General features: G+C 38.0%; 2 protein-coding genes across 2 annotated transcripts in view; both read left to right on the top strand.

The window, feature by feature from the left end:
* Positions 1-8,214, top strand: part of SLC9C1 (solute carrier family 9 member C1) — a 74,544-nt gene extending 66,330 nt beyond the window's left edge. Inside the window, exons 23-26 of the mRNA XM_069069833.1 lie at positions 1-155; positions 6,212-6,343; positions 6,437-6,622; positions 7,878-8,214. The exon at positions 1-155 is cut by the window's left edge and continues 11 nt beyond it. Of these exons, the coding sequence (XP_068925934.1) occupies positions 1-155; positions 6,212-6,343; positions 6,437-6,622; positions 7,878-8,099 (695 nt within the window). The 3' untranslated portion in view covers positions 8,100-8,214. The remainder of the gene's footprint in view (positions 156-6,211; positions 6,344-6,436; positions 6,623-7,877) is intronic.
* Positions 8,215-21,410: 13,196 nt separating this feature from the next.
* Positions 21,411-26,301, top strand: part of GCSAM (germinal center associated signaling and motility) — a 22,539-nt gene continuing 17,648 nt past the window's right edge. Inside the window, exon 1 of the mRNA XM_069070023.1 lies at positions 21,411-21,550. Coding sequence (XP_068926124.1) covers positions 21,471-21,550 — 80 coding nt within the window. The 5' untranslated portion in view covers positions 21,411-21,470. The remainder of the gene's footprint in view (positions 21,551-26,301) is intronic.

The following is a 26,301-nucleotide window of genomic DNA, read 5'->3' as shown; positions in this document are numbered from 1 at the left end:
CTTATTTTGGAATTGACCAAATGATCTTGGATACAGAAAAAAAACAACATACCATTTATGCAGACTACCTCATCAGTGGGGCAATCATAGGAGAATTGAACTGCCTGACTAATGAGCCCGTGAAATTTACTGCCTCCTGTAAAACTGTGGTAGAGGTCAGGAAACATTTGGATACGGCTTCCTTTTCCCCTGATAATTACTTCATTTTATTAGCTATTAAGTTTAAATTCATTAATAGAGATGTTTCTATATTTAACCCATTTACATGAGGGCTGAGGTTGAGGGCATAAAAAGGTTTGTGGAGGAGTAACTTCTGCATATGGTAGGCATTTATAAAGGTCCACATTTTTTCCAACCTAATGAATTGTTTGATGAAGCTGATTTATGAAATTCACTATATATCATCACACCAAGGGAAGGCTTTCAAACAAATTCGTTAATAGATGGTACTCATTAAGATTTATTATGCACAATACTAAGATGACTGCTTCGAAACTTATCTAATCAATTGATTTTATGTAAATATGCACAATAATAGATATTTGTTGTATGTATAAATGTATAATATGCTGTATATTATATGTATAATATGTCATGTGTAACATGTTTAATAATAAATATAAGGCAGCTAGGTGGCTCAGTCAATAGGCCTGGAATTAGGAAGACCTGAGTTCAAATTTGACCTCAGATATTTGCAAGCTGTGTGGTCCTGGGAAAGTCACTTAACCTCTGTTTACCTTAATCCACTGGAGAAGGAAATGGTAGACTACCCCAGTATCTTTGCCAAGAAAACCTCATATGAGGTCACAGAGTTGGACACAAGTGAACAACAAACTATATAAATATATAAATGTATATGTAAATATATAATACAATATGTAAACACATAAATATGTAATTAGTACATGTTCTAGCTAGCTGAAACTTAACAATCAGCTTTTCTGAGTTTTTTTTTTTCCTTTTCAATTAGGCAACTAGTTGCTTAAACAAGGCAGGACTGCCTCCAGAGACAGCAGAAGCACCCTGTCTGCCTCGAGTCTCTGCATTTCTTTTTGCACAAGTACCTTGAAGGATGGGAAGGTTCCCAGACTGGTTAGGGTATCTTTGCCTACTCCTAAAGCAAGTGTGGTAATTTACTAAGTGACAGTCATCTTAGAAAGGGGAGATGGCACATTGGCTAGAGTGCTAGACCCCCTAGGTTCAGGAGACCTGGTCTTCAATCCTGCTTCCATCATTGTAGGACCCTAGGCCAAACATTTAATTTCTCTGAGGCTGTTTCCTCATTTGTGAAGTGAATAATAATAATTCTAGTCTCATGAGGCTTTATGCAAAGCACTTTATGAACCTCAAAGTGGTTGTTATATAAATGTCATGGAAAAAGAAAAAGGATTTAATCCTTCTCAAAATGTTCTGTAAATAATGAATAACCAAGACTTGTTTGCCTGATGGGCCCAGAATAGATTCACATCTCCTTTTCAAACAAGAGACTACATTCTGGGTCTATAGCATATGCTATACAATTAAGTCATTTGCTTTTTTAGCTCAAAGAATAGCTGCTGAGTGCTAGGTGTTCTGAGCTCTATGTTAGAGGTTGTGACAGATACAATGCAATGAAATGTATAATCTTCCCTCAGAGATGTCACCATCAAATTAAGTAGACAAAGAGAAGAATGTTAGAGATGTTATGAAGTAGTTTATGATTAAATGGAAAACAAATAGTCTAGACATTAAGTGCCAGAGGTAGAAATCCCTGTCAACTATAATGTTTGGGGTTCAGGACATAGAGCTAGAAGAAAACTTACCAGTCATTGAGTCATGAGGAAAGAGGTCCAAGAGTTCACTAAAGTGAAGTACCAATGAAGGTGTTTGAACTCACTTGCTGTGACTCTAAATCTAGTGTTCTTTCCCTTACACCACACTGTATAAAAGATCTACATTCTATAAGAAAATGTAGTCTTGGACTACATGTAGAAGGACCGGAATAGGCGTTTCCTAATTTACTTTCTTGCTTTGAGTATAAATTTTACCACTTTTGTTGTTGTTGTTGTTGTTTTTAAGCAATTGGGGTTAAGAAACTTGCTCAAGGTTACACGGCCAGTTATTTCTGGGTGTGGTGCTGAGTGTCTGAGCCCGGGATTCGATCTCCAGGTCGTCCCAACACTGGAACCGGTGCTCTTACTTGCTGAGCCACCTGGCTGCCCCTTTTGTTGTTGTTTAGTTATTTTCAGTCTTGTCTGACTCTTGTGCCCCCCTTTGGGGTTTTCTTAGCAAAGATACTGGAGTAGTTTGTCATTTCCTTCTCCAGCTCTTTTTTCAGATGAAGAAATTTGGTCAAACAGCATTAAATGACTTGCCCAGGGTCACATGTCTAGTAAATATCTGAGGCCAGATTTGAACTCAGGTGCTTCTGACTCCAGGGTCAATGCTCTGTACCAACTTTATTGTTATTCCTGTAATTTGGTTTTCCTTGTGGATAAGCCTCTCAAAACCTATTTCTAACAACTAGATTTTGGTATTGTTTTTAAATTTGTTTTTGAAAGTGAGTGTTTCAGAAGACTGGGTTTGAAGGCTCTGGACTTGGGTCTAATTCCCTGTTCAGTCATTTCCTACCTGTGTGACCTTGGGCAACTCATGTAATCTCTTAGGGATTTGATGTCTTTGAATCTATAAAAATGAACTAAATGATTTCTAAAATTCCTTTTAGCTCAAAATCTATGATCCTATCAAAGTATATACAGTGTGATTTCTGCACTGGAGTAAAGTTTTGTGGAGATTTTTTTTTAATCTCCTGACAAGCATAAAACAGTTATGGGGTGGGGGTGGGAGCTGGGGAGAAGGGAACACTGTCATGTATAGCACAAAATGTTCCCTGTCCATCCTCCATATTCCTTCTGTACCAGAGTATTAGGCCTGGAGTCAGGAAGACTCATCTTCCTGAGTTCATATCTGGCCTCAGCCACTAGCTATGTGACCCTGGGCAAGTCTCTTAACCCTGTTTGCTTCAGTTTTCTCATTTGTTAAATAAGCTAAAGAAGGAAATGGCAAATCACTCCAGCACCTTTGCCAAGAAAACCCCAAATGGAGTCATGGAGAATGAGACATGACCGAAACAACAGAACAACAATCCCCCCTCCATATCGCCACCCCACCTCCCCCCAAAATTACGACATTGTAAGTGGGAAAAATTCTGGATTTGGAATCAGTTGTAGAGATGGGTTCACTTCCTTGGTTCTAATACTAATCTTTCTGGGCCTTGGTTTTCTAATTTACAAAGAGAGGAGATTAATACATGTAATACTTACCTCAAAAGACTATTGTGAAATTCAAATTCACTCACATACATAACTTACTTTATAAACTCTAAAACATGATGACCCCACATAATAGTGGAAAGATCACTGTCTCTAGAGTCAAAGGACCTGGGTCCATATTCCAGTTGTGAGACCTTAGACAAATCACTTAATCCCTTGGCTTCAGTCTTCTCATCTGTACAGTGAGAGGGTTGGACTAGACGATCTCTGAAGTTACTTCCAGCTCTAGAGCTCTGGTCCATGTAAGTGCCAGCTACCATCATCATTAGCGCTCCCTTTAGTATTACTCTCCTTTGAAAGTAGAGAAGAATGAAAAGCCACTGGAACTTAGGAAGGAAACAGTATCGATCCATCTTAATGGAAAAGAAAATCTAATTTCTAATTTCATTTCTAATAAGTATGCTGGATACTAGCCTTTCTCTTTGTGATCTCATGTTCTTCTGAAGTTTCCATAAATTATTAATCCAAATGTCAGACTCTTTTAAAATACACTCATGAATCATTTTAGTTTCCCACTCAAGTTTTCTAGGGGCCTGCCTTAAAACAGTATAAATTTCTAAAAAGGCACATGTAATTTTCTTTTTAGAGGGGGTTATTGTTAAAGAACTAGAGCTGTTCAAAACCAGAATAAATGAAGAATATTTACTCATAAAATGAAATACCTCAAGCTGATGACTTTTTTACATTCTATATCTTAGTGCCTAGACTTCCCAATTTTTTTTTTAAAGTCCAAACACTTTGTTGTTTTCCTAATATTTTAATGGCACAGTGAAGAGCACCAGACCTGGAGTTAGAAAATCCTGAATTCAAGTTTGGCTTCTGATGCTAGATGTAACCATGGGCAAGTTACTTAATCTGATTCTTTCCTCAGTATCATCACCTGTAAAAAGGTGATTAATAATAACACCTGCCTCCCTAGATTGTTATGAGGACCAAATGAGAAAATACTTGTTTAAGTATTGATTACAGTGTCTGACATATAGTAGGTATTAGCTAATTGTCAGTTATTATAATGATGATGGTGGTGTTTTATCTCAAGTTATACAAACAATTTCAAAGGGGGCAAAATTTCCCTTAACTAGGATTCTTACTGTTCCTAGGAAGAACAGAATTGGCTTTTATCAGTGGAATGTCTGTTTCCTCTGTCCACTTCTTGAAAATCTGTGTAACTAATAGCCAAGATACAGAATAAAATATCTCATTAGTGATAACCCATTTAAATAACTAAAATTGAAATGAACATAAATAGATAAAAATGAGTTTTCTTGACAAGATCAATGATAGTAATGCTCCCCTTCCCCACCAGTAACCAAAAGGGGCAACGTACAAAAGAAACTTTTGGACAGAGGTTTGATTAAAGAGAATGGTTGGGAGAATGGCAATAAGAAGGTTTTCTTAAATGAGAAATGAAAAGAAATAGAAAAAAATAGAATGGGAAAGATGAGATCTTGCCAAAAGAATTAGAGATATTAAAGGAATGTTTCATGCAAAATTGGGCATAATAAACATCAAAAATGGTAGGAATTTAACAGAAGCAAATGAGATTAAGAAGTGCCAAGAATACATAAAAAAAACCTGTATAAGAAATATCTTCTCACCAATAACCACACTAATGTGGTTATTGATCTAGAGTCAGACATCCTGGAGAATGAAGTCAAATGGGCCTTAGGAAACATTGCTAGCATTAAGGCTAGTGGAGGTGATGGAATTCTAGCTGAGCTATTTAAAATCCTAAAAGTTGGTGCTGTTAAAGTGCTGCACACAGTATGCCAGCAAATTTGGAAAACTCAGCAGTGGCTACTGGGTTGGAAAAGATCAGTTTTAGGTCCCATTCCTAAAGAAGAGTAATGCCTAAGAATGTTCAAATTACCAAACAATTGCACCCATTTCATATACCTGCAAGGCCATGTTTAAGATTATGCAAGCTAGACCTCAGCAATACATGCACCAAGATTTACCGGAAGTGCAGGCTGGTTTTTAAAGAAGCAGAGGAACTAGAGACCAAATTGCCAACATTCTCTAGATTATGGAGAAAGCAAAGGAGTTCCAGAAAAAAACATCTACTTTTGCTTCATTGATTACACTAAAGCCTTTGATTGTTAATCACAACAAAATGTGGCAAGTCCTCAAAGAGATGTGAGTATCAGATAATCTTACTTGTCTCCCGAGGAACCCATATGTGGGTCCAAGAAGCAACATTTACAACCAAATATACAATTAATTGGTTTAAGATTGGACAAGGAGTAAAACAAGGCTGTATGTTGTTACCTTGTTCGTTTAACTTACATTTAGAATATATCATGTGAAATGCTAGGCTAGGTGAATTAAAAGCCAGAATTAAGATTGCCAGGAGATATATCAACAATCTCAGATATGCAGATGATATCACTCTGGTGGCAGAAAGTGGAGAGGAATTAAGCCTTTTGATGAGAGTGAAAGAGGAGAGTGTGAAAACTGGCTTGAAGTTTAATATCAAAATAACTAAGATCTTGGCAACTGGTCCCATCACTTTCTGGCACATAGAGAAGTATTGCAAGCAATGTCAGGTTTTATATTCTTGGACTCAAAGATCACTGCAGAAGACAATTTCAGCCACAAAATTAAAATATTCCTTGGAAGGAAAGCTGTGGCAAAACTGGAGAGCATACTAAAAAGCAGCTACATCACCTTGCTGACAAAGGTTGGTATAGTCAAAGTTATGGTTTTTCCAGTAGCAATGTATGGCTGTTAGAGTTGAACTACAAGGAAAGCTGCACCCCTATGGTTTATATAATCTGGAAAATCCTTTTTTTTTTCAAACCATGATGGCAAAGAATATTTTTACCTTTCTTAGAAGTGTGAAGACTGAAATGATAAATTTCTGCTTTTAGATGTGACATCTTCCTCACTTCCTTTTCCAGACCTATTTCATCCCCAAATATCATTTGTATGAAACATTTAAAGAGTGCTGTCCATCCATAGAATATAAAATATGGCTCAAGTTGGCACTTGGTGTTGGTGCTCAAAAAGTCAAGGAAACTTTGGCTTATGAGGTGAGATGCTAATTGCCCTTCTCCCTTCTGAAAACATTTAGTGTGCTATTTTCACACACAAATAACATAAGCTGTTTCCTTTTTACCTTATAGGATTGGTCATACAACCTTCAATTACAGCTCTGTAATGTGTATGTGAGAGATGTACCAATGGATGCCAAAGCTGATATTTATGACGAAACTGTGAGCTACGTTATTCTTGTTTATGGAAGAGTAAAAGACTGTCAGTTAAAGAATATGTATTTTGCACCCCAACTAATTCCTAAAACGTGTCATCAGGTAAAGAGATAGTCTTATGGGACCTCTAGGTAATAATCCATGTTTCTATTAGAATATGATATTTCATATGTGACATGGTTTCTTAAAAAGTAAATATCTTAGACTATATTAATAGAAGCATAAGGTCATCCAGGGTAAGGGATATAACAGTGCCATTCTATTATGTGCTGATTATATCAGAGCTGGATTTTGATGTTCTAATCTTGTTGGCATATTTAATAGGTATATTGACAAAACTAGACATCCAGTAGAATGTGAGTTCCTTGAGAATAGGGATCATTTTTGGTTTTGTCTATGTGTCTCTGGCACCTGGCAAAATACCTTGTACGTAGTAGGTGCTTAATAAATGCTGATTGAATTCAATTGAGGAGAACCTGAACAGTGAGGAGTTCAAGAAACTATGTCATGTAATGACTAGTTGAAAGGATTTGTATCTAGACTAGAAATAAGAAGACTGCCTTTAATAAGTGATGAATTCAGTGAAGTCATGACTTTCAAATTCTTGAAAGGCTTTTGTCTAGAAGAGACAAGAGACTTGTTTTGCCTAAATCTAACAGGTAGAAATTATAGCCCATCAGATCTAGCTTAATAAAGGGAAGAAACCTCTAAAAATTAGATTTGTCCAAACATTCAACAGGCTTAATTTCTCAAGTAGTGAATTCTCTGTCATTAGGAATATGGCTGAAAGTCCAGTATTGGGAAGGAGATTAAATGACATCTGGGGTTCCTTTCAAATCTTTATGTCTATGGTCTATATGTTTTCAAGCTACTTTTGCTACTATATCCTTTGTAGTTTATAACATTGATAAATCAAGGATCTGCAATTTTGTGGGCAGGAAAACACCAATGCAAATTCCCAATTATATTTAATTTAGTGAAGTTTTATTGGGTCTCCTGAATCTTGGGGTAATTAAGAGACATCTCTGGTTTAAATGTCACAGGTAGGATTTGACCCCTGATTTTCCTACTGATCACAAGGTCTAGTGCATAAGCTAACTAATTGAATTAAAAAAATAAATCCAATAACAGGATTTTGATTTGTACAACATCCTTACAGACTGACTGTTGAAAAGACCTGGATAATTAACCAGATTTTTCAGTGTTACTCTGATTATTTCATTAATACCTAAGAATACCAATTGGAAGCATTAACAAACCTACAGAAAATGTGCTGTGAGGAGAGATGCTCCAAGTTATAACTGAATATTACTATATTTTAGTGTTAGTCATTAATTTGTATTTTTTTACCCTCTAGATACAAGGTACTGGAAAACTAACAAAAATACTAGTAATTCAGACATCAATTGACCTAAAGAAATGCAGGGAAAACACTAAACAATATGTCCCTGTATGCAAACATGTAGTAAAATATATATATCATGGTAAGTTTGATATGTTTATTTTTCCAGTTTTCTTGCTACAAAAAGAAATTTATGTCAGCATGGACATTTTAATTCAATTCTATTTCTCAAATTAAGATGAGGATTTGAACCCCAATCTTCCTGACTCCAAGTTCAAGATGCTCTCTGTGCTGTCTGTCTCTAGAGAACATTAGAACCTCAAAATTCTCCATCTTTTCTTCCTTCATACTCTTGACTCCTATTATTTTGTTTCCATATTGCATCCCCTCCACCCAACCATTTCCCCCAAACCCTGTCATTTTCCTATAACATCCAAAGGAGAAAGAGAAAAGAGAACTGAACAAGAATTATTGCTATTGCCATACTTTGACTTTCCTGTGTCCTCTCAGGTACTCAAACTTTCTTTCTCAAACTTCTACAAAACCCTCTGCAGAAGTAGCTCTGCAATAACTATGACAAATTCTAGATTTAGGATTTAAATCCAAGCTTAAACCATCTTAACCTTATTCACTATCTTAATGGACTTTAAATTGCACTAAGATTTTTGGGACACCATAGAGTTTGTATTCTGTTTACTTCCAAAAGTCATGTCCATGTTTCTCTCTGCCTTCATTGAAGCTGCAGGTGACCATAAGGATGCGATATTGCATGTACTGTCAGACATACTTGGGTTGCATATTGGTTAAACTTTGCAGAATTGGTATTTTTTAATTGGTAATTAAATAAATCTTTCTTTGAAGGATAGCTTACTGGGGGAGGGGAGGAGGAAAGATTAAAATTAAGCAATAAATGTGATGTTAAATGCTGTCAATTCTACCTTATGGAGCGTGTCTTCCTTATGTTCCCTTCTCTCCTCTGACATCGCCACTACCCCGGTACAGGTCCTCATCACCTCATTCATCAACTACTGCAGTAGCCTTCTGGTTGGCCTCCCTGACTCCCATCTTTCCCCACTCCACTTAGTTGTCAAATTGATCTTGCTAAAGGTCTGACCATTCAGTAACCTCTAGGTCACTGCTCCCTATTCCCTCCAGGATCAAATACAGAAGTCTCTGATGACTTTTAAAGCCCTTCTTAACCTGTTCCATTCTTACCTTTCCAGCCCTCTTGCACATTCCTCTCCCCTATGTTCTCTGCCCTCTGCTGACACCAGCTTCCAGGCTGTTTCTTTTACAAGACCCTTCATCTCACTGTTCTTTTTTCATTATGTGTCCCCTGTTTCTCAAATACTCTTTTTTTCCATCTCCTGACTTCCTTGGATTCTTTCAGGTCACAGATAATATTGCACAGATCCCAAGAGATTTTTTCTCAATGCCCTTGAAGCATATACTTCCTTTCCTGTGTCGATTATCTCCGATTTATCCTGCCTATACCTTGTTCATACACTATTTTTTGCATATCGTTTCCTCCTTTAGATGGGGAGGTCCTTGAGAGCAGGGACTGGATTTTTGTTCTTATTTTTGTCTTTCTTTGTATCCTGAGCACTTAGTATGAGGCTTGGCATGCAGTAGAAGCTTAATAAATCCTTGTCAGATTGATTTCATATTTAAAGAATGGAATCAATAAAAATAAGATTTTTAAAAAGTGATTTCTGACCCCTAAAGCTGAAGTTCCAATGTGACTCTAAATGACTATTTGTATGGATTGGTGCTATATGATAGAAAGTATTGATTATTTCTTTAGTTAATCTAATATGATCTTGTCTTTGTAGCAGGTCATGAGAAATCACCAAGGGATTCCATTTATGAAAGGAACTTACCTTCAGACAGCACTGTGGTAAATGAAAACATTCTAAGTTTGTTGTTATTCATTTGTTTCAATCATGTCCAGCTCTTTGTCACTCCGTATGAACTTTTCTTGGGCAAGATACTGGAGTAGGTTTGCCATTTCCTCCTTCAGCTCACTTTGCAGATGAAGAAACTGAGGCAGACAGTTAAGTGACTTGTCCAGGGTCACATAATAAGTATCTGAGGCTGGATTTGAACTCAGGTCTTCCTGACTCCAGACCCAGCATTCTATCCACTGTGTCACCTAGCTGAATTTACAATTTGGTAAAAGGAAGTCTGACTTATAGAATATTACCCAATTTATTTTCCTCATTTTGGGAAAAAATGTAATCTGTTGAATTTTTGACAGGTCCACATCTTTGAAGGTATATCCAAAAATATGCTTATTACTTAAAAGATCATGACCCAAAAGTCAATGGAGTGACTCATGGTAGGCACCAGCAATTTGCAATAATCCTTCAAATGATGACCCATGTACACTGTCAAGGTCCACTGATGGTACTAAAAGGGACTTCATAGAAGAATTATTCAGTCAATCAATACTGAAAGCAACAATTTCTTTTAATTTATCATATTTAAAGGAAGGACTTCCAAAAGAAAGGCAACATATCTTACCTGGAGATATCCAAGGAAGGAGAAGGCAAGAATGACAGGGAACAGGGACTGGGGCAGCCCAGGAAACAAGAATGCCAGCAGTGAGCCTCAGGCGAGATAGTCTCCAGACCATGGTAGGAAGAGAGAGTGAATGATAACCCAAGCTTCAGGGAAGCTTAGGGGTCATGGCAGTTCAGGCATTGAGACTGCTCCAGAAGTTTTATGGGGAGGGGAGAAATGTCTTTGAGGAATTTCCCACCTCTGTCATCACAAAGTCATGCCAATCATCCAGGAAAATAACACGTTTTCTAGCTCAGAATGTTCCAAGTAAAGAAACTTTTAGAGAATTTGGAGTTCCAAAGAAGGGGGAGGGATAGGGAAAAGACAGGGAGACATTAAAAAGTCACAGCAAAGGACAAGATTAATGTTGGGTCAGTTCTATGACCCCATTGACTGACTTGAGTTGGGAGAAAAGTTGGAGTCTTTGAATGAACTAGATGACTCAAATTCCTGAAACCCACCAAAACTTCAGCCAGATGTTCTCCAAATGAGGGACCATGGAGAACTTTCAGCCTACCTCTGAAGTACTAGTGAAGAGCCCTGTAACAAGATGAAATCCAAAGGTGTAAGGTGAGGGTACTGCCCAGCATCACCCAATTCCAACTGCATGCTCAAACTCAGGTTATCACACATACTGATGATTTTTTTTTTTGTTCTAGAATTTTCTAGACTGATTTTGTATCTTATCCCTAAGATAAAAAATAGATATTAGCATATTCCAGAATCATGTTAATTACCAATAGGAATAAATAATCAATAAAAGTATATATTTTGATTTGGGGAAACCACAATGTTGCTCCACATTCTAATAATCTGAGAGGTAGTTAGATAGGCCAGTGGATGAAACTCAGATCTGTCTCTAGACACTTATTCACTCTGTGGCCCTAGACTCAGTTTTTCTTATATGTAAAATGAGAATAAAAATAGCTAATACCTCCCAGGGCGGTTGTGAAGACAAAATGAAATACCATTAGTAAAGTAATCTTAAGCACTATATAAATCCTAGCTAGCAGCAGCAGGAGGAGGAGGAAAGCTAGTATTTAGCAATTTATTAGCATTGTTATTATCAGGGAATCATGGATTTCCTATTGCCTGCTTTGTGGTCCAACATTTCTTCCCAGAGAGGAGGCAAAACTGAAAGTACAGTTATTCCTTCCACATCATGACTTTCTCCATTGTGGTTTTGATATATCATAGGGCAGCATAAGAAATTAAATGGGAATTTGGGAGAAATTTTGCAGAAGCTGCAGACAACACAAAAAAAGCCAGCAAATGACCTAGAAGAAGTTTAGAAACTAAGAAATGTATAAACTATATGCAAGTATTGTGTAATATGATCATATTTTATCTTTTCATACCATAATAATTCAGATGTCTTCTCTGGTACAAAAGGAGAGCCAAAAATTTTGCACAGCTTTTCCAGATTGTGGGGGGCACTACACCCCTAACTCCCACAATGTGGAAGGAATAACTGTATTAAGAGACTAGACAACTCCAGGGAACAGAGGGTACCGGAGTGACTATGCCATCTTAAGGAGTCAAGAGGGATAAGGAATATGGGACTAGAAAGGACTGACAGCACAGGAGTGAATATTCAGGTAGCAACATGAGGGTGGTGTCAAAAGGGGTCCCAGAAGTTGGGATTTCTATATGCTTTCTCACTTCCTAGAATCCTCAAAAACATAAGAGAGGCCATCCCACTGACATCAGGATGAAGTTGGATATGCTTGAGAATTTCTGATTTCCTAGAACCATCTGTTCCTGAGGAGAAGGTAAAAAACCCTTTCCTTAAACCATATAATATCCTACCATTAAGCTGATTCTCCTGAGTTTCTGAGTATTGCTTAGGTATTATCTTTGGAGAGTTTCTTTTCAAATAAAATCTCTTTGGTCCTGGTTTCTGAAAATCCTCACATTCTAAGTGACAACCTGTGTCCCCTAGTTCTCCTTTTGTGTTTCTGTTCATTGTTTTCATGGGTATAAGGCGTCTAGACCAGTTCCCAATCCAACAGAGGTTTATTGAGTCTATTCTTTGCCCAGTATTGTGCTAGGGAGAATATGAAATAACTGTAAAATGTAGTCTCCAGATATCTTTAGGAAGCTTACAATCAAGGTCAGGAGATACGACATACATACATGAAACAGTAGTATTGCAAGGCAGTGTAAGAGGTTATAACCTGAGGGACAGAGATCAAGTTCATAAGGAGGAAGCAGAAATTCCTCTGGGCAGGAGTGGAGATGGGACTCTTGTTTGGTCTTGAAAGATGAGCAGGATTCAGATAAGCAAAGAAAAACAAAACAAAGTACCCCAGATCGGGGAAAACTGCCTTAGCAAAGGCACAATGTTAAGAAACGATCACTTGGAGGACAGTGAGTAGACCCCCAGATCAGTTTTCCTAGAGGAAATGGGTTCATACATAATAATGTTGAGCAATAAGGTTGGTTTTGTTAGTTAGAACTAGATAGATGGATCACAGAGGGCTTTGAATACCAAGCTCAATCTAGATTTTTACCTATAAGCATAGGGAAGCCAAGGATTTTGAGCAGATGAGTAACATAATGAAAGTGATGCTTTAAAAAAAAAAGATTAATATGGATATAGTATGAAAGAGAACTTGAAATTAGGTAAAACTGGAAGGAGAGAAGAGGCGCATTAAGAGGAATTAAAATACTCTGGGTGTGAAAAACTTCTATACATATGTGTACATAAAGGCATATTTACATACATGTATGTATACACACATAGTTGTGTATTACATATGTGCATATTTGTTTTGGTCTTAAGAAATCCATTTTTCTGGGCCACTAGGCCTTTCTTAACAAAAGAACTCTATGCACCTTTTAGAGGTTTGTAGGCTACCAAGCTTGGTTGTGGAGAAGAGTTGAGAAAATGTACCTTCCTTTCTTCTTTGCAGAGGTGGGGGGAGTATAGCTATGGTACCATATGTGCTATCAGCTCTGCAATATTGCATATATTGTCAGGCACAGTCAATGTGTGATTGGTTTTACTGAGTAGCTTTTTTTTCTCTTTTAAGATTATTGCTCATTGAGTATGGAGGAATACTGTCAGAAAAGAAGGTGATATAAAAAAGTCAATAAAAATAAAAACACAATCTTTAAAGGTTTATGGCTTTCTATTAAACATTTTGAACTTAAAGAAAGAGAAAAAGGAGTCACTGAGGACAGAGTAGAACTCACTTTGATATGCCACAAACTTATGCATACCGGTCAGAAAATAACTCCATAGAAAAGAACAAAAGACTTAATGTGAAAGAAGTTGGAAAACTCCCAAGTTAAATAACAGTATTGTTATCTCAACCACTCCTTTGGTTAATTACTTCCTTTACCATCCAAATATCGACATCAATTTGTAGGGTAAGGCCTGAGCTGCCCAAAGGTCGTTAACTGATAACTACTTAGACTATTGTTTCTGTTCCCCAACTGTGTTCTGCCTCTGATACACAAAGGCTGAGTATGGGAAAGTCAAGCTTTCTCAGTGCTATAAATGGCATAAAAAGTGCCAGCCTGAGCTGGTAGATAGGGTTTTCTCATCCAGTGGTTCCCTATCCTAATGAAATCACAGGTCAGGTTGCTGCCCTCATTCCCTTTTTAGGAGGGAATGAATTGGGTCAATGCTCCAATTACTCACCCAAATGTCCGTGGAGCTCTCATCAGAACCTGCCCTTAACATTCTATCCAGTTGTCTCATACTGTAAGGATAAAAAAAAAAATGGGTAATCTCTCATATCTCTCCTTCTTTATACTCCCTTGCACAATATCCTTTCATTAACTACCTCAAGTGTTGCTAATCTGCATTAAATTGACCTATTGTAATTACTGTAACAGTTGTAATTATCAAGACTATATACTCTGATATCTCAAAAGTCTTTAACATCTAAAAGTTTATTTTTTCTCCCTTTTTCTTAGGTCTGGTTAGCAAGGCTACTTTCCTTTCTTCGTGGAAGAATTCATTGCTTTACGTATACAATGTTTCCTGTAATTGGCAATTGCCTTGTTGTGGATAGATGAAGATACAAAACTTCAGGGATCCTACCCTAGCATCCCTTGTCAATGACTTCAGTAAAACCTGCATTACACTCATATTATTTTTCTTGAAGACATTTTTAAGAATTCCTCATATCTAAATTTATGTTTTGTTCAAAGATCCCAGTTATATTTTCTTACTCATAGAGATATGAAATTAGCTTAAAATAGTTTATAAATTAGAGTTAAATTAGCTATAATTCTGTATTTAAAAATTAAAGTATCAATATTTGAATCTGAAACTATGCTTGACAAAGAGTCTTATTATCTTCATTAGCTCTGCCCATTTGTTTTTCCTATCTTGGATTTCATTCACGGTTGTCAAAGTCTTAGGGAAGAGGAATTATTTGAAGGGGCAGAAGAGGCATTGAAGATTAGGGCTGTTGTTGCTTACTAGTTTTTCAGCTGTGTCCGACTCTCCGTGACCCCATTTGCAGTTTTCTTGGCACAGATACTGGAGTGGTTTGCCATTTTGTTCTCCAGTTCATTTTACAGATGAAGAAACTGAAGCAAAGTTGAATTAAGTGACTTGCCCAGGTTTACACAGCTTGTAAGTGTTTGAGGCTAAATTTGAACTCATGAAGATGAGTCTTCCTTACTCCAAGCCCATACCTACTTTACACTCCAAGGAGTGTAACTAGTGGTCAGGGTGTATTGCCTATCTTCCTGGACAAGCTGTAGCTGCTCAAGGCCAGAGCATTTTCTGCCTCACCTCTTCCCTAGGGTTATCAGGAACTGAGCCAAAACAAAAGAAGGGAGAAAAAAGTAGATGATTGAGTTTCTCAGGAATGTGCTATAGTAATAGGAGAGTAGGAATCTCAGGTGTCCAAGGTACCTATATATCCAGCAGATAAATCTTTCCTATGTTCATGTCTGGAGTTTGACTGCAAAATGTTGGGAATTCCATCACTTGTGAGTTGAATTTTATTTAGTAACTGACCTTAGCATCTCCTTTTGAAATATACAAACAATCTTGCAAGTCCCACATTGGGAGTGGAGAGTTGACTTGAGTTGCTAATTAAATAATATAAAAAGATTAAAAAAAACTGAACTGAAAAACAGAGCAATAGATAATTTAAAAATCATAAAACTCCTTGAAAGTGATGGGGTTCTTGGGATCTATGCTTGTAACATCAGTTTGTAAAATCAATTTGTAAAACCAGTCTGTAAAATCACATTTCCCCTCCCCCTAGCCTCAGAGCATTAACTCTGCCCCTTCCCCCTGCCAGCACTCTGCCAGCAACAATTCATGAACTATTTATCTCCCCCTAGTATAATGGCCAGCTGTACCTATGAATCCTTCAATGCACTATCTGTAAGTTAACTCCTCAGCCAATTATACACATACTGAATCCCCTTTAGCCTTGGTTCCCAACATCCATCTTGTCAAACATGACACTGATGCGTGGCAGACTAGGCACTTCTCAGTCAGCCCTGACCGCTAGCTGACTTAGTGACATTTCAAGCCTAAGAAAAAGTTCCATAAGGGTTATAGCCAACATCCAAAGGTCTCACAGGAAAGAAAAAATACATGCAGTTTAGAAAGAAGCAGTTTAAGATCACAAGCAAGAGGAGACAAAATGTGGAAATGAGAAGAATGTAATATTCCAAAAGGCAAATTATATAAACTTACATGAAAGAATAATATCCTACAATGCTGAGTATAATCCTACAAGATCAAAATTAATCTTTAATAGAATAGAGGACTTGCAAGAATTTCTGAAGAAAAGGCTAGAGATTAGTAGGAATTTTGAAAAGATTTATCTCTTTAGAACAAGAAGGAGTTCTTAATCTGGTATATGTGGATAGATTCCAGAGGGTTCCTGAAATTGGATGGGAAAATACAAATTTACTTTCACTGACTTTTGAATGAAATTTAGGGCTTTCTTTAATTGTTATATTGAGAAGGGCTCTAAACAATTTACCACCAAGAGTGAGAAACCTATGGCCTTGAGGCCACACATGACCTTCTAGGTTCTCAAGTGTGGCCCTTTGACTGAATCCAAACTTCACAGAATAAATCTCCTTAATAAAAAGATTTGTTCTACAAAATTTGGACTCAGTCAAAAGGACTCACCCAAGGACTTAGAAGGCTGTATGTGGCCTTGAGGCCACAGATTTCCCACACCTGCCTAGACTGTGAAAGAGGGTCATGATACAAAGTTTAAAATCCTGGCCTTTCAAATCTAAATATTTTCAGAGTGCATTGTGGACATCAAATAAAAAAAATTGAGGTCTAAGAGGTTGACTGGTTCTGTTTTGAAGGTTCAAAGACAGAAAAGAGATTAAAAGAATATACTAGTGTAGAAAGGAGGAAGCAGGAAATGAAATTGATTTCTTCTAATTGAGGTATATGAGAAAATGAGTATAGAAACATGAGGGAAGGGGTGGTTGTCAGACAAACCTCACTGATCTGAAATGGAGAGGTGAACCCACACACAAAGTATTTTTTTTAATACTTAAAGCAAAGATTTATTTTATTAATTAAAAATGATTACTTATTACTTTTAACATTTTAATAATAATTTAATAATACAATAATAATTTAATAATAATACTTATTACTACTTTTAACATTTTTAAAAGTTTGAGTTCCAAATTTTCTCCCTCCCTTCCCACCCATTGAGAAGGCAAATAATGTGATGCCCTATAATTGATATATGTGAAATCATGTAAAACATTTATAAGGCATGTTGCAAAAAAAGCAAGGAAAAATAAAGAAAATAAAAGAATTATGCTTCAATTTGCACAATAATGCTGTTATTGGTTACAAGGATCTCCTGGTCATGTTTACTTCACTCTGCATCAATTCATATAGGTCATCTCAGGTTTTTCTGAAACTATCCTGCTTGTCATTTCTTATAGTACAACAGCATTAGCAATACAGTTATCTCCACAATGTGTTCAGGCATTTCCCTTGTTTCCATTTCTTTGCCACCACAAAAAGAATGGCTAGAAATATTTTTGTACAAACAGGTCCCTTTCTTTTTTTCTTTGGTCTCTTTGGGAAACAGACCCAGTAGTGGTATTGTTGGGTCAAAGGGTATGCACAGTTTGATTGCCCTTTGGGCATAATTCTAAATTGCACTCCAGAATGGTTGGATCATAAAATACTATTAGAGGAAAATTAACAAAATACAGAATGATTGGATCAGTTCACAGCTCCACCAACAGTGTATTAGTGTCCTTGTTTACATCCCCTCTAGGATTTATCATTTTCTTTTTCTATCATGTTTAGCAAATCTAATAGGTGAAATGTACCTCAGAGTTGTTTTCATTTGCATTTTTATGATCAGTAATGATTTAGAACATTTTTTTTCACATAACTAGATAGGTTTGATTTCTCCATCTGAAAACTGCCTGTTCATATCTTTTGATGATTTAGCAATAGGGGAATGGTTCTTTTTTTTATTTATTAAAAAATTTGAGAAATGAGACCTTTATTGGAGAAACTGGGATGGGAAAATACAAATTTGCTTTCAATGATTTCTGAATGAAATTAAATTTAAAGGAACTTTCACTGATTTCTGAGTGAAATTTAGGGCTTCCTTTAATTAAGGAAGTTAAGGAGTGGTCAGTGCTTAAAGGAACATGCTGTAAAATTATAAAAACTATAAAACTGTAAAATTCTTTCCCAGTTTCTGGTTTTCCTTTAATTTTAGCTATACTGATTTTTTTTTGCATAAAACCTTTTTAATTTCATATAATCAAAATTATCCATTATAATTTCCATGATCCTCTCTATCTCTTGTTTGGCCATAAAATCTTCTCTTATTCATTGATCTGACAGGTAAAATTTTCCATGCTCTCCTAATTTGCTTAAGATATTGCCCTTTATGTCTAAATCATATGCCCATTTTAACCTTTATTTTGGTATACAGTGTGAGATGTTGGTCTATCCCTAGTTTCTGCCAAACTGCTTTCTAGTTTTCCCAGGAATTTTTGTCAAATAGTGAGTTCTTGCCCCATAAGCTTGTGTCTTTGGGTTTTTCAAACACTAGATTACTATGGTCTCTTCATCTGTATAATGAAGGGGCTTTATTTGATGACCACTAAAGTCTGTTTCATCTCTAAATCTTGTTGTTCAGTTATTTCAGTTGTGTCGAACTTTTCATCATCCCATTTGGCTTTTTCTTGGCAAAGATACTAGAGCAATTTTCCATTTCCTTCTCTAGCTCATTTTACATATGAGGGATCTGAGGCAAACAGGGTTAAGTGACTTGCTCAAAGTCACACAGCCAGTAAGTGTCTGAGGCCAGATTTGAACCCAGAAAGATGAGTCTTTCTAACTATAAGCCTGGCTCTCTATCCACTGTGCCACCTAGTTGCCCCAATCTCTAAATCTATGTTCCTACAAAAGGGTTTTCCTGATTCTTCCTCCCCTGTCCCATTATTAACCTTCTCTCCATCCTGAAATTACTTTGTAAAGGGAGAAAAACAAATTTGAAAGACTTAAAACTTAGAATAAAGGTGAAACACACCACTCACCTCCTGAGAGAGAGGAAATAATGAACTTAAAACTGAATTTTAAAAACTGCAAACAGACATTTTAGGAAAGGACCAACATGGGAACTGGTTTTGCTAGACTATTCTTGTAGATATCAATGGCTTTATTTTTTGTTTAGATACGTTTTGTTTTGGAGCTTGCGTTTTCTTCTCAATGGGAGGTAGGGGTGGTAGGGAGGACAGATTACTAAAAGAACAAAAGCTATGTTAAGAAAAAAAAGAAATTATTTTGTATTTACTTACTTAGATGTTTGTTTTATCATCTAGAAGAATGTAAGTTCCTCAAGAGCAAAGACTTGTTTTGTGCCAGGCATTGTGTTTTTGTACACATTAGGTTTAATTTGTTCAATTTATTTCATATTTAAATTTGATGCCTATGCAACCAGAAGTCAAAGTAGTCATTTGTTATTGTTGTTTAGTCGTGTCTGACTCTCATTGGCTGTCCCCCATGCCTGGAATGCTCTCCCCTGTCATTTGGGGTTTTCTCCAGCTCATTTTGCATTTGAGGAAACTGAGGCAAACAGAGTCAAATGACTTGTTCAAGCTTACTCAGCTAGTGCCTAAGGCTGGATTTGAAGATTAGTCTTCCTTACTCCTAGGCCTGGCACTTTATTCATTGTATCACCAAGCTGCCCCCAAGACAAGTCACACTCAGGTGCTTTGATGACCTGGTTGGACACTTGGTGAGTAAGTTACTGGACTTCCTTGCAGCTGAGTCAGTGGCAGCTGATTAACAGTGTACCACAAGAAATTATCAACAAAACCATCTAGAACTCAGTGACGATGATGAAAACGATATGGCCCCATAAAAAGGGTTCTAAAAAGGTACAGAAGAAAGGGCCCTGCATTGAGAGAAGAGCACCTAGATTCAAATCCCAGTTCTGCCACTTAACCACCCAGACCTCGGTTTCTTTCTCTATAAAACATGGTTGAACAAAGTGATGTCTAAGGGTTCCCCTAAGTCCTATGATCCTTTGTTTCCTTTCTTACACTTTGTAATCAGCAGGGTGATAATTTCTGAGAATTGGTCAGTGCCTCCCCCACGAGTCCCAAGTCTTTTCATGGCCACTCCTTTTCCCATCTTCATCCTGTGTTTTATCATAGGATTGTAGACTTAGAGCAATGACCAGTTTCCGAGGCTCTTTAGTCACAATAGTCCAACTCTCTTTTTACTGACAAGGACTTTTAAGGCCCCAAAAGGTGAAGTCAGAGAAATAGGTAGTAAGTTAGAAAGCTAGGATTATATTTATTTATATATATTATTTAAAAAATATATATATATATATATATATAAAGTTGGGAAATTGCATTCTTTGTCCCTGCTGCTTAAGGACTTAAGATGAACTAGTCAAAAAGAAATAGTGCAATTTTTCCTCCTTTTCTCTTCCTAAAGAAATATACAACAAAGCTGACACATTAGATTTGGGATAAGGTAAGGGCTCCAAAAGCTAACCAGAGGAGTCTAGATTTTATCTCAGAGGCAGCAGGGAACCACTGGAGCTTGCTGAGTAGCAAATGACTTGGCCAGATCTGCCCTTAAGAAGAATCATTTTGGAGCGGAATCAGAACCTTGTGCACAGCAACAGCAACATGGCTCGATGATCAACTTTGATAGACTCAGCTCCTCTCAGCAATGCAAGGATCTAAGACAATTCCAAAAGACTCATGATGGAAAATGCTGTCCTCTTCCAGAGAAAGAACGGTGTTGTCTGAATGCAGATCGAAGCATTCTATTTTCTTTTTTTTTTCCTTCTCATGGTTTTCCCCCTTTCTTCTGATTCTTTCATAAGAAGTCTAATGTGAAATATGTTTAATATGATTGTACAAGTATAGCCTATATCAGATGACTTGCCATCTTGGGGAGGGGGGAAGGTTTGGAAGGCAGAGGAGAGGAGGGGAGGGAAGGGAACAGAGGGAAAAGTGGAGGGGAGGAGGAGGAGAGGAAGGGAGGGAGAAAAAATTTAGAGCTCAAAATCTTATAAAAACGACTTTCAAAAACTATCTGTGCATGTAATTGGAAAAAACAAAATACTATTAAGTGGAAAAAATAAACCAGTATTTATCAGAGGTGGAAAAAATAGAAGAAGAAAAACCACTTTGGTAGCCATGTGGACGATGGCTAGAGCTGGAAAAGAGTTGAGGCAGGGAGCCCAACTTGTATGCCATTGAAATCAACTAGGAGAGAGGTGATGAGGGTCTGGACTGCGAGATTTCACACTAGCTGGCACATTCTGTGCTTATGGAACATCGAGGTGAGGACCACAAGCCTCATGATCTCACTCTCTAGCATTTCCGGAAGTCACATGCAGACCCAGGCACCCACAAAGTTGTACATGCATTCCTTTCTTCTCCCCACTCTGTTTCCTCCTTATCATCCTCCTCCCCTTTTTGGAAAGCCCCCTTTTCCTCTAGATTGAGCCCTTGCCTAGCAGTTCAAGAATGACTCTGCTCCCTTCACAGTAGGTTTCCCTCTTGCTGTGGTCTGGTACAGGGCAGATGAAGAGGGAGGTGAAACCAGGAGCTGGGCTTACAAATCCCAATGAAAAGATGGGGAACTGTCTCCAAAGAAGACTCAGGTAAGTCCAGGCAGGCTCAGGGATCTGCCCTGTGGGGGAGATGACCAGGGGGGCAACAAGGCAGCTGCCATACAAGAAGAAATGTTACAGATAAAAAGGTTTTACACCTTTACATCTGGGATGAGTGTGAGCTGGGAACGTGGGTGATAGAAGGAAGCTGCATAGCCCAAGACAGACCTGAGCCCCCAATACTACTCCACATGTGACTGAAGAACATAGATTGAGAGGTGGAAGACCTTAGAGACCATGGAACCCAGTTTCTCCATTTTACAGATCAGGACCATGGGAGCCCCGAAGGCCAGGTGACTTACCCTGCATCACAGAGCTAGTAAATATCTGACAATTATCTTGGGTTTGAACCCTAAATCTGACGTTTTTTACCTGGATGACCTTGAGGATGTCACTTAATCTCCTTGGACAACCTCCTCTTGTATAGGGTTGAACTATGTGGCCTCTGAGGTCAAGCTCTAGACCTATGATTCTATGATCCAAATCTCACTCTGTCCACTACAGCAGCTTCTTGGCTTAGTGGATAGAGTTCTGGGCCAAGGGTCAAGAAAACTTATCTTCCTGAGTTCAAATCCAGTCTCAGCTACTTATTAGCTGCGTGACCCTGGGCAAGTCACTTAACCTCTGTTTGCCTCAATTTCTTCAACTACAAAATGAGCATAATAAGAGCACCTACCTCACAAGGTTGTTATGAAAATAAAATGAGACAGTACTTCTAAAGCACGTAGGACAGTGTCTGGCACGTAGGCTCTATATAAATGCTTATTTCTGTCGGACAAACTCACTTAAGCCCTTTTGTGTCTCAGTTTTCTCACTGATACTTAGGCACTGCTGTACTGATCATTTGGGTGTTTGGGAAAAAATAAGCCCACGACTATGAAACATTTTGATGTACCGGAAAATGGAATGTGCCAATTTTTCTTTTCTTTCACAAGTGATTTCACTAAAGTTAAAAATTCCCAACATAGAACCTCCCTCCACATAGGCAGGTCAGCAACTCACCTGAAATTTATCATCTCAGAGCAGGGGTTCTCAGCTTGTGGTCCATAGACCCACCAAGAGGCCATGAATAGATTTTAAGGGGTCTGTGAACTTGAATGGGAAAAAAATCATCTTTATTTTCACTAACATCTTGTTTTCTTTGTAATCCTGTGCATGCTGTTTTATGCATTTAAAAACGCAATTCTAAGAAGGGGTTTAGAAGTTTCAACACACTGCCAAAGGGGTATATAATATAAAAAAAGGTGAGGATCCCCTGGTCTTAGAAAGTTAGTTGCCTAGGACAGTGAGAGGTCTAGTTCAGTTGGGGGTGAGACAGAGAGGCATTGTGGTGGTTGGGGAGGAGGCAGAGGGGGTGCAATATCACACAGATTTGTGTCAGAGGTAAGATTCATAATTCCTGTTGTGTGTCTAGTGCTTTACTAAGAACTGGAGATACAAAAACAAGAATAAAACAGGTCTTTTTCTAAAGTTGTTTCATTCTATTAGGAGATCCCCCCGACTCCCCCCCCTTCCCACACACACACACTGCAAAAGCCTTAGTGTTTTTGGAAGTTTTAAGTAACCAAAACTTAATCTCTGTTACTGCCAGAGACCTGTCTAAGGGTTTAGTTTCCCTGTCTAATGGTGAACAGAATGAGTGACGTTTCTGTACAGATAACCCCTTTTGGTGTTTGGGAGTTCAAAAAAGGAGGGTGAGAAGTAGTCCAGGGTACAGGCCAGGGTACCAAATAAGGGATCTATGCTTAGGAAGAATAGAACTGTTGGAGGGACTCTTATGGTTCCAAATTTAATTAGATATCATCGGTGCAAGATTCTAGTAAAGGAGTTGAACTCACAAGAGTTCTTTCTCTAAAGTTTTGTTTTTGTTTTTTAAGTTGCAAAAGGCTGTGGCAGGGAGGAGATTGAAACTATTGACCAGAATGATTGGGGGCCCTTGGGAGGACATCTGTCTCTGGTTCCTCTGAGGCCCAAGTGTCATCAGTGAAATGGTGAATGATAGTTGAAAGACATAGATCAGAGAAGGAAGAATGGACCTAGTTAAAAAGCCAGAGCTGGGAGGTCCCTGAAAAAACACACTATTGCAGGATAAAGCAGTGATCATTTTCACTTGACATTCACAGCTTCTCTGGTCCAACTACCTTCAGCAAAGAACCAGCTGCTCTCTCTGAAACATTTTACCCAATTAAAAAAAAAGAAGAAAGAAGGAAAACACAATACACAGATATTCAGTTCAAACATAAGGAATAATGTTTTTTAAATAGGTCTTTTCCCACCCTCAAGGAGTTTTCTGTCCTTCCCAGAATCCCACAGGTCCCATGAGGCAAAACTTTGCATCTTTATTTCCTCCTATGCTTACCACTGCCCTATTCAAACAGGGGTGGGTAGGTAAGGCAACTTTCTTCCTGAACTGGGTTTGGTTTCCAGCTCCGTTAATTAATAGTTGTATGAACCTGGGTGTCTTCACCTCACTGGGCCTCATCTTCTTTATCTGTAAAATGAGGATAATACAACCGGTATTGCTTGCTTCCCAAGTATTGGAAGAATCCAGGAAGAGGGATGGCTAGGTAGCACAGTGAATAAAGTACCAGCCTTGGAGTCAGGAGGACCTGAGTTCAAATCCGGCCTCAGACACTTAACACTTACTAGCCACGAGACCTTCGGCAAGTCACTTAACCCCAATTGCCCTCCAAAAAACAATAAACAAAAAAATTAAAAACCCAGGGAGATAATAAATGGAAAGTAATTTGTAAATTGTAAAATTACATAAATATAAGCTATTATTACCATTCCTTCCCAAATGGAAAGGTGATTCAATACAATTCAACAAGTAATCATTAAAATCCTGGTCTAGTCTAGGGACAAAAAGATAAATATGGCATAGTCCTCGTCTTCGAGGAGTTTATATTCTCTTTGAGGCATAAAGTAAGTATACACATAAGTTAAATGCAAAACATATGCAACATAAATACAAAGTTTATCAGGTATAAAGACGGCATGGGTAAGTAATATGGCACTAACCCAACTGGTATTCATGTCGGCAAGTCTGGGAGTTTCCCAGAAAGAGGGCCAGTGGGGCAGGTAGGTGGCACAGTGAATAGAGCACCAGCCCTGGAGTCAAGGAGGACTTGAGTTCAAATCCATCCATAGACACTTGACACACTGTGTGACCTTGGGCAAGTTACTTAAGCTCAATTGTCTTGCCTTTCCCCCTCCAAAAAGACAAAAAGAAAAAGAAAGGGGTCCAGACCCACTGCTACATGTCATTTTTAAAACCATAGGGGTAACCCTAGGGTGGGGGAAAATACATCTATGCTCATCAGTGCTAGCTACTGGGCTCCCATTGATATACTTTCCACTTATACAAATCAATCACAATGACACCATTAACTCTTAAGTATAAAACATTTGCTAAACAAACAAAAAAAAAACACCAAAAGCAAGAATAATATTTACTCAATAGAAGTAAAAATGATGAACAAGCAAAACATAGCAGTCCTCCCATAAACCTGGACCATAACACCCTGTTTTGTTTTTAATTTGATGAGGAGAGAGTTGGTACTCCCTTAGAAAAACCTGGGGAAACTGATGTGTTTCAGACAACTCATACTTCTGAGCCTCGAGATTGAATGTCTATGGTCTCTTTAGGGACCTGCCTCAACACGTTCCCTGTTTCTCTTCTGATCCTCTCTGCTCCCCTATTATTCTCAGGCTACTGAAACAGTGATAAGCTCTTTTAGCTGATAGCAGCTTTAAGCCTGGCATCTGCAGAGTTTCCCAGGGATCTGTTCCTTTAGCTAGTGTGACACTCTTTCAGTGAAAAGCATATATCTTTAATACTGGAATCTATAAAGCTATTTAGGTTTTGGTTTATGTTAGTTTTGAAGCATTTCTGCTCTCCGGCTATAAAGGGCAATAAAAGATTAAGGGGTTTCTGAGGGGGTTTGTCCTGTCTCGTGAAAGAGCAAGGAAGTCTTCATCCACAGCAGAGGATTTCCTTTCCATCAATCAACTCTTTCAAACAGAAGAGCTTTCTCCCAAACAGATCAGCTTCCCACAATAAACAGCAGACCCTCTAGTTAGCAGGACTCGGCTTCCAACAACCTCTCAGCTCCAATAGCTTCCAAGTTCTGTCTTTCATCTTCAATCTTCTGATGTTTCAACTTTTCTTCTCAACTTCTCTCATTCAGTTTCTTTGGTTGTTGGTTCCTGATTGACTTCAGATCAGAATTGCTTAATATTCTTGTAATCCACATCTCCTGGGCAGCTAGGTGGCACAGTGGATAGAATGAGTGGTCTACAGTCAGGAAGACCCTGGGTAAGACTTAGGACAATTAAGGAATGCTTGCTTGGGCAGCTAGGTGGTGCAGTGGATAGAATTTGGGACCTGGAGTCAAAAAGATTCGTTTTTCTTGATTTCAAATCTGGCCTGAGACATTTTACTAGCTCTTGACCCTAGGCAAGTCATTTTACCTGGTCTGTCTCAGTTTCCTTATCTGTAAAATGGCAAAACACTCCAGTATTTTGGGGTCATGAAGGGTTGGACATAACTAAAAAAAGACTCAACAACAATCTCTGTTTCTCTCTCTCTGTGTCTCTGTCTCTCTATCTCTGTCTCTCTCTCTGTGTCTCTGTCTCTGTCTCTGTCTCTGTCTCTGTCTCTCTCTCTCTCTCTCTCTCTCTCTCTCTCTCTCTCACACACACACACACACACACACACACACACACACACACACACACAC

The sequence above is a fragment of the Petaurus breviceps genome, unplaced genomic scaffold (genome assembly GCF_028583685.1).
Source record: "Petaurus breviceps papuanus isolate PSGF00001 unplaced genomic scaffold, PetGlider_PUasm1.0 90792, whole genome shotgun sequence".
Taxonomy (NCBI): domain Eukaryota; kingdom Metazoa; phylum Chordata; class Mammalia; order Diprotodontia; family Petauridae; genus Petaurus; species Petaurus breviceps.
This window is presented reverse-complemented; position numbering and strand designations above follow the sequence as displayed.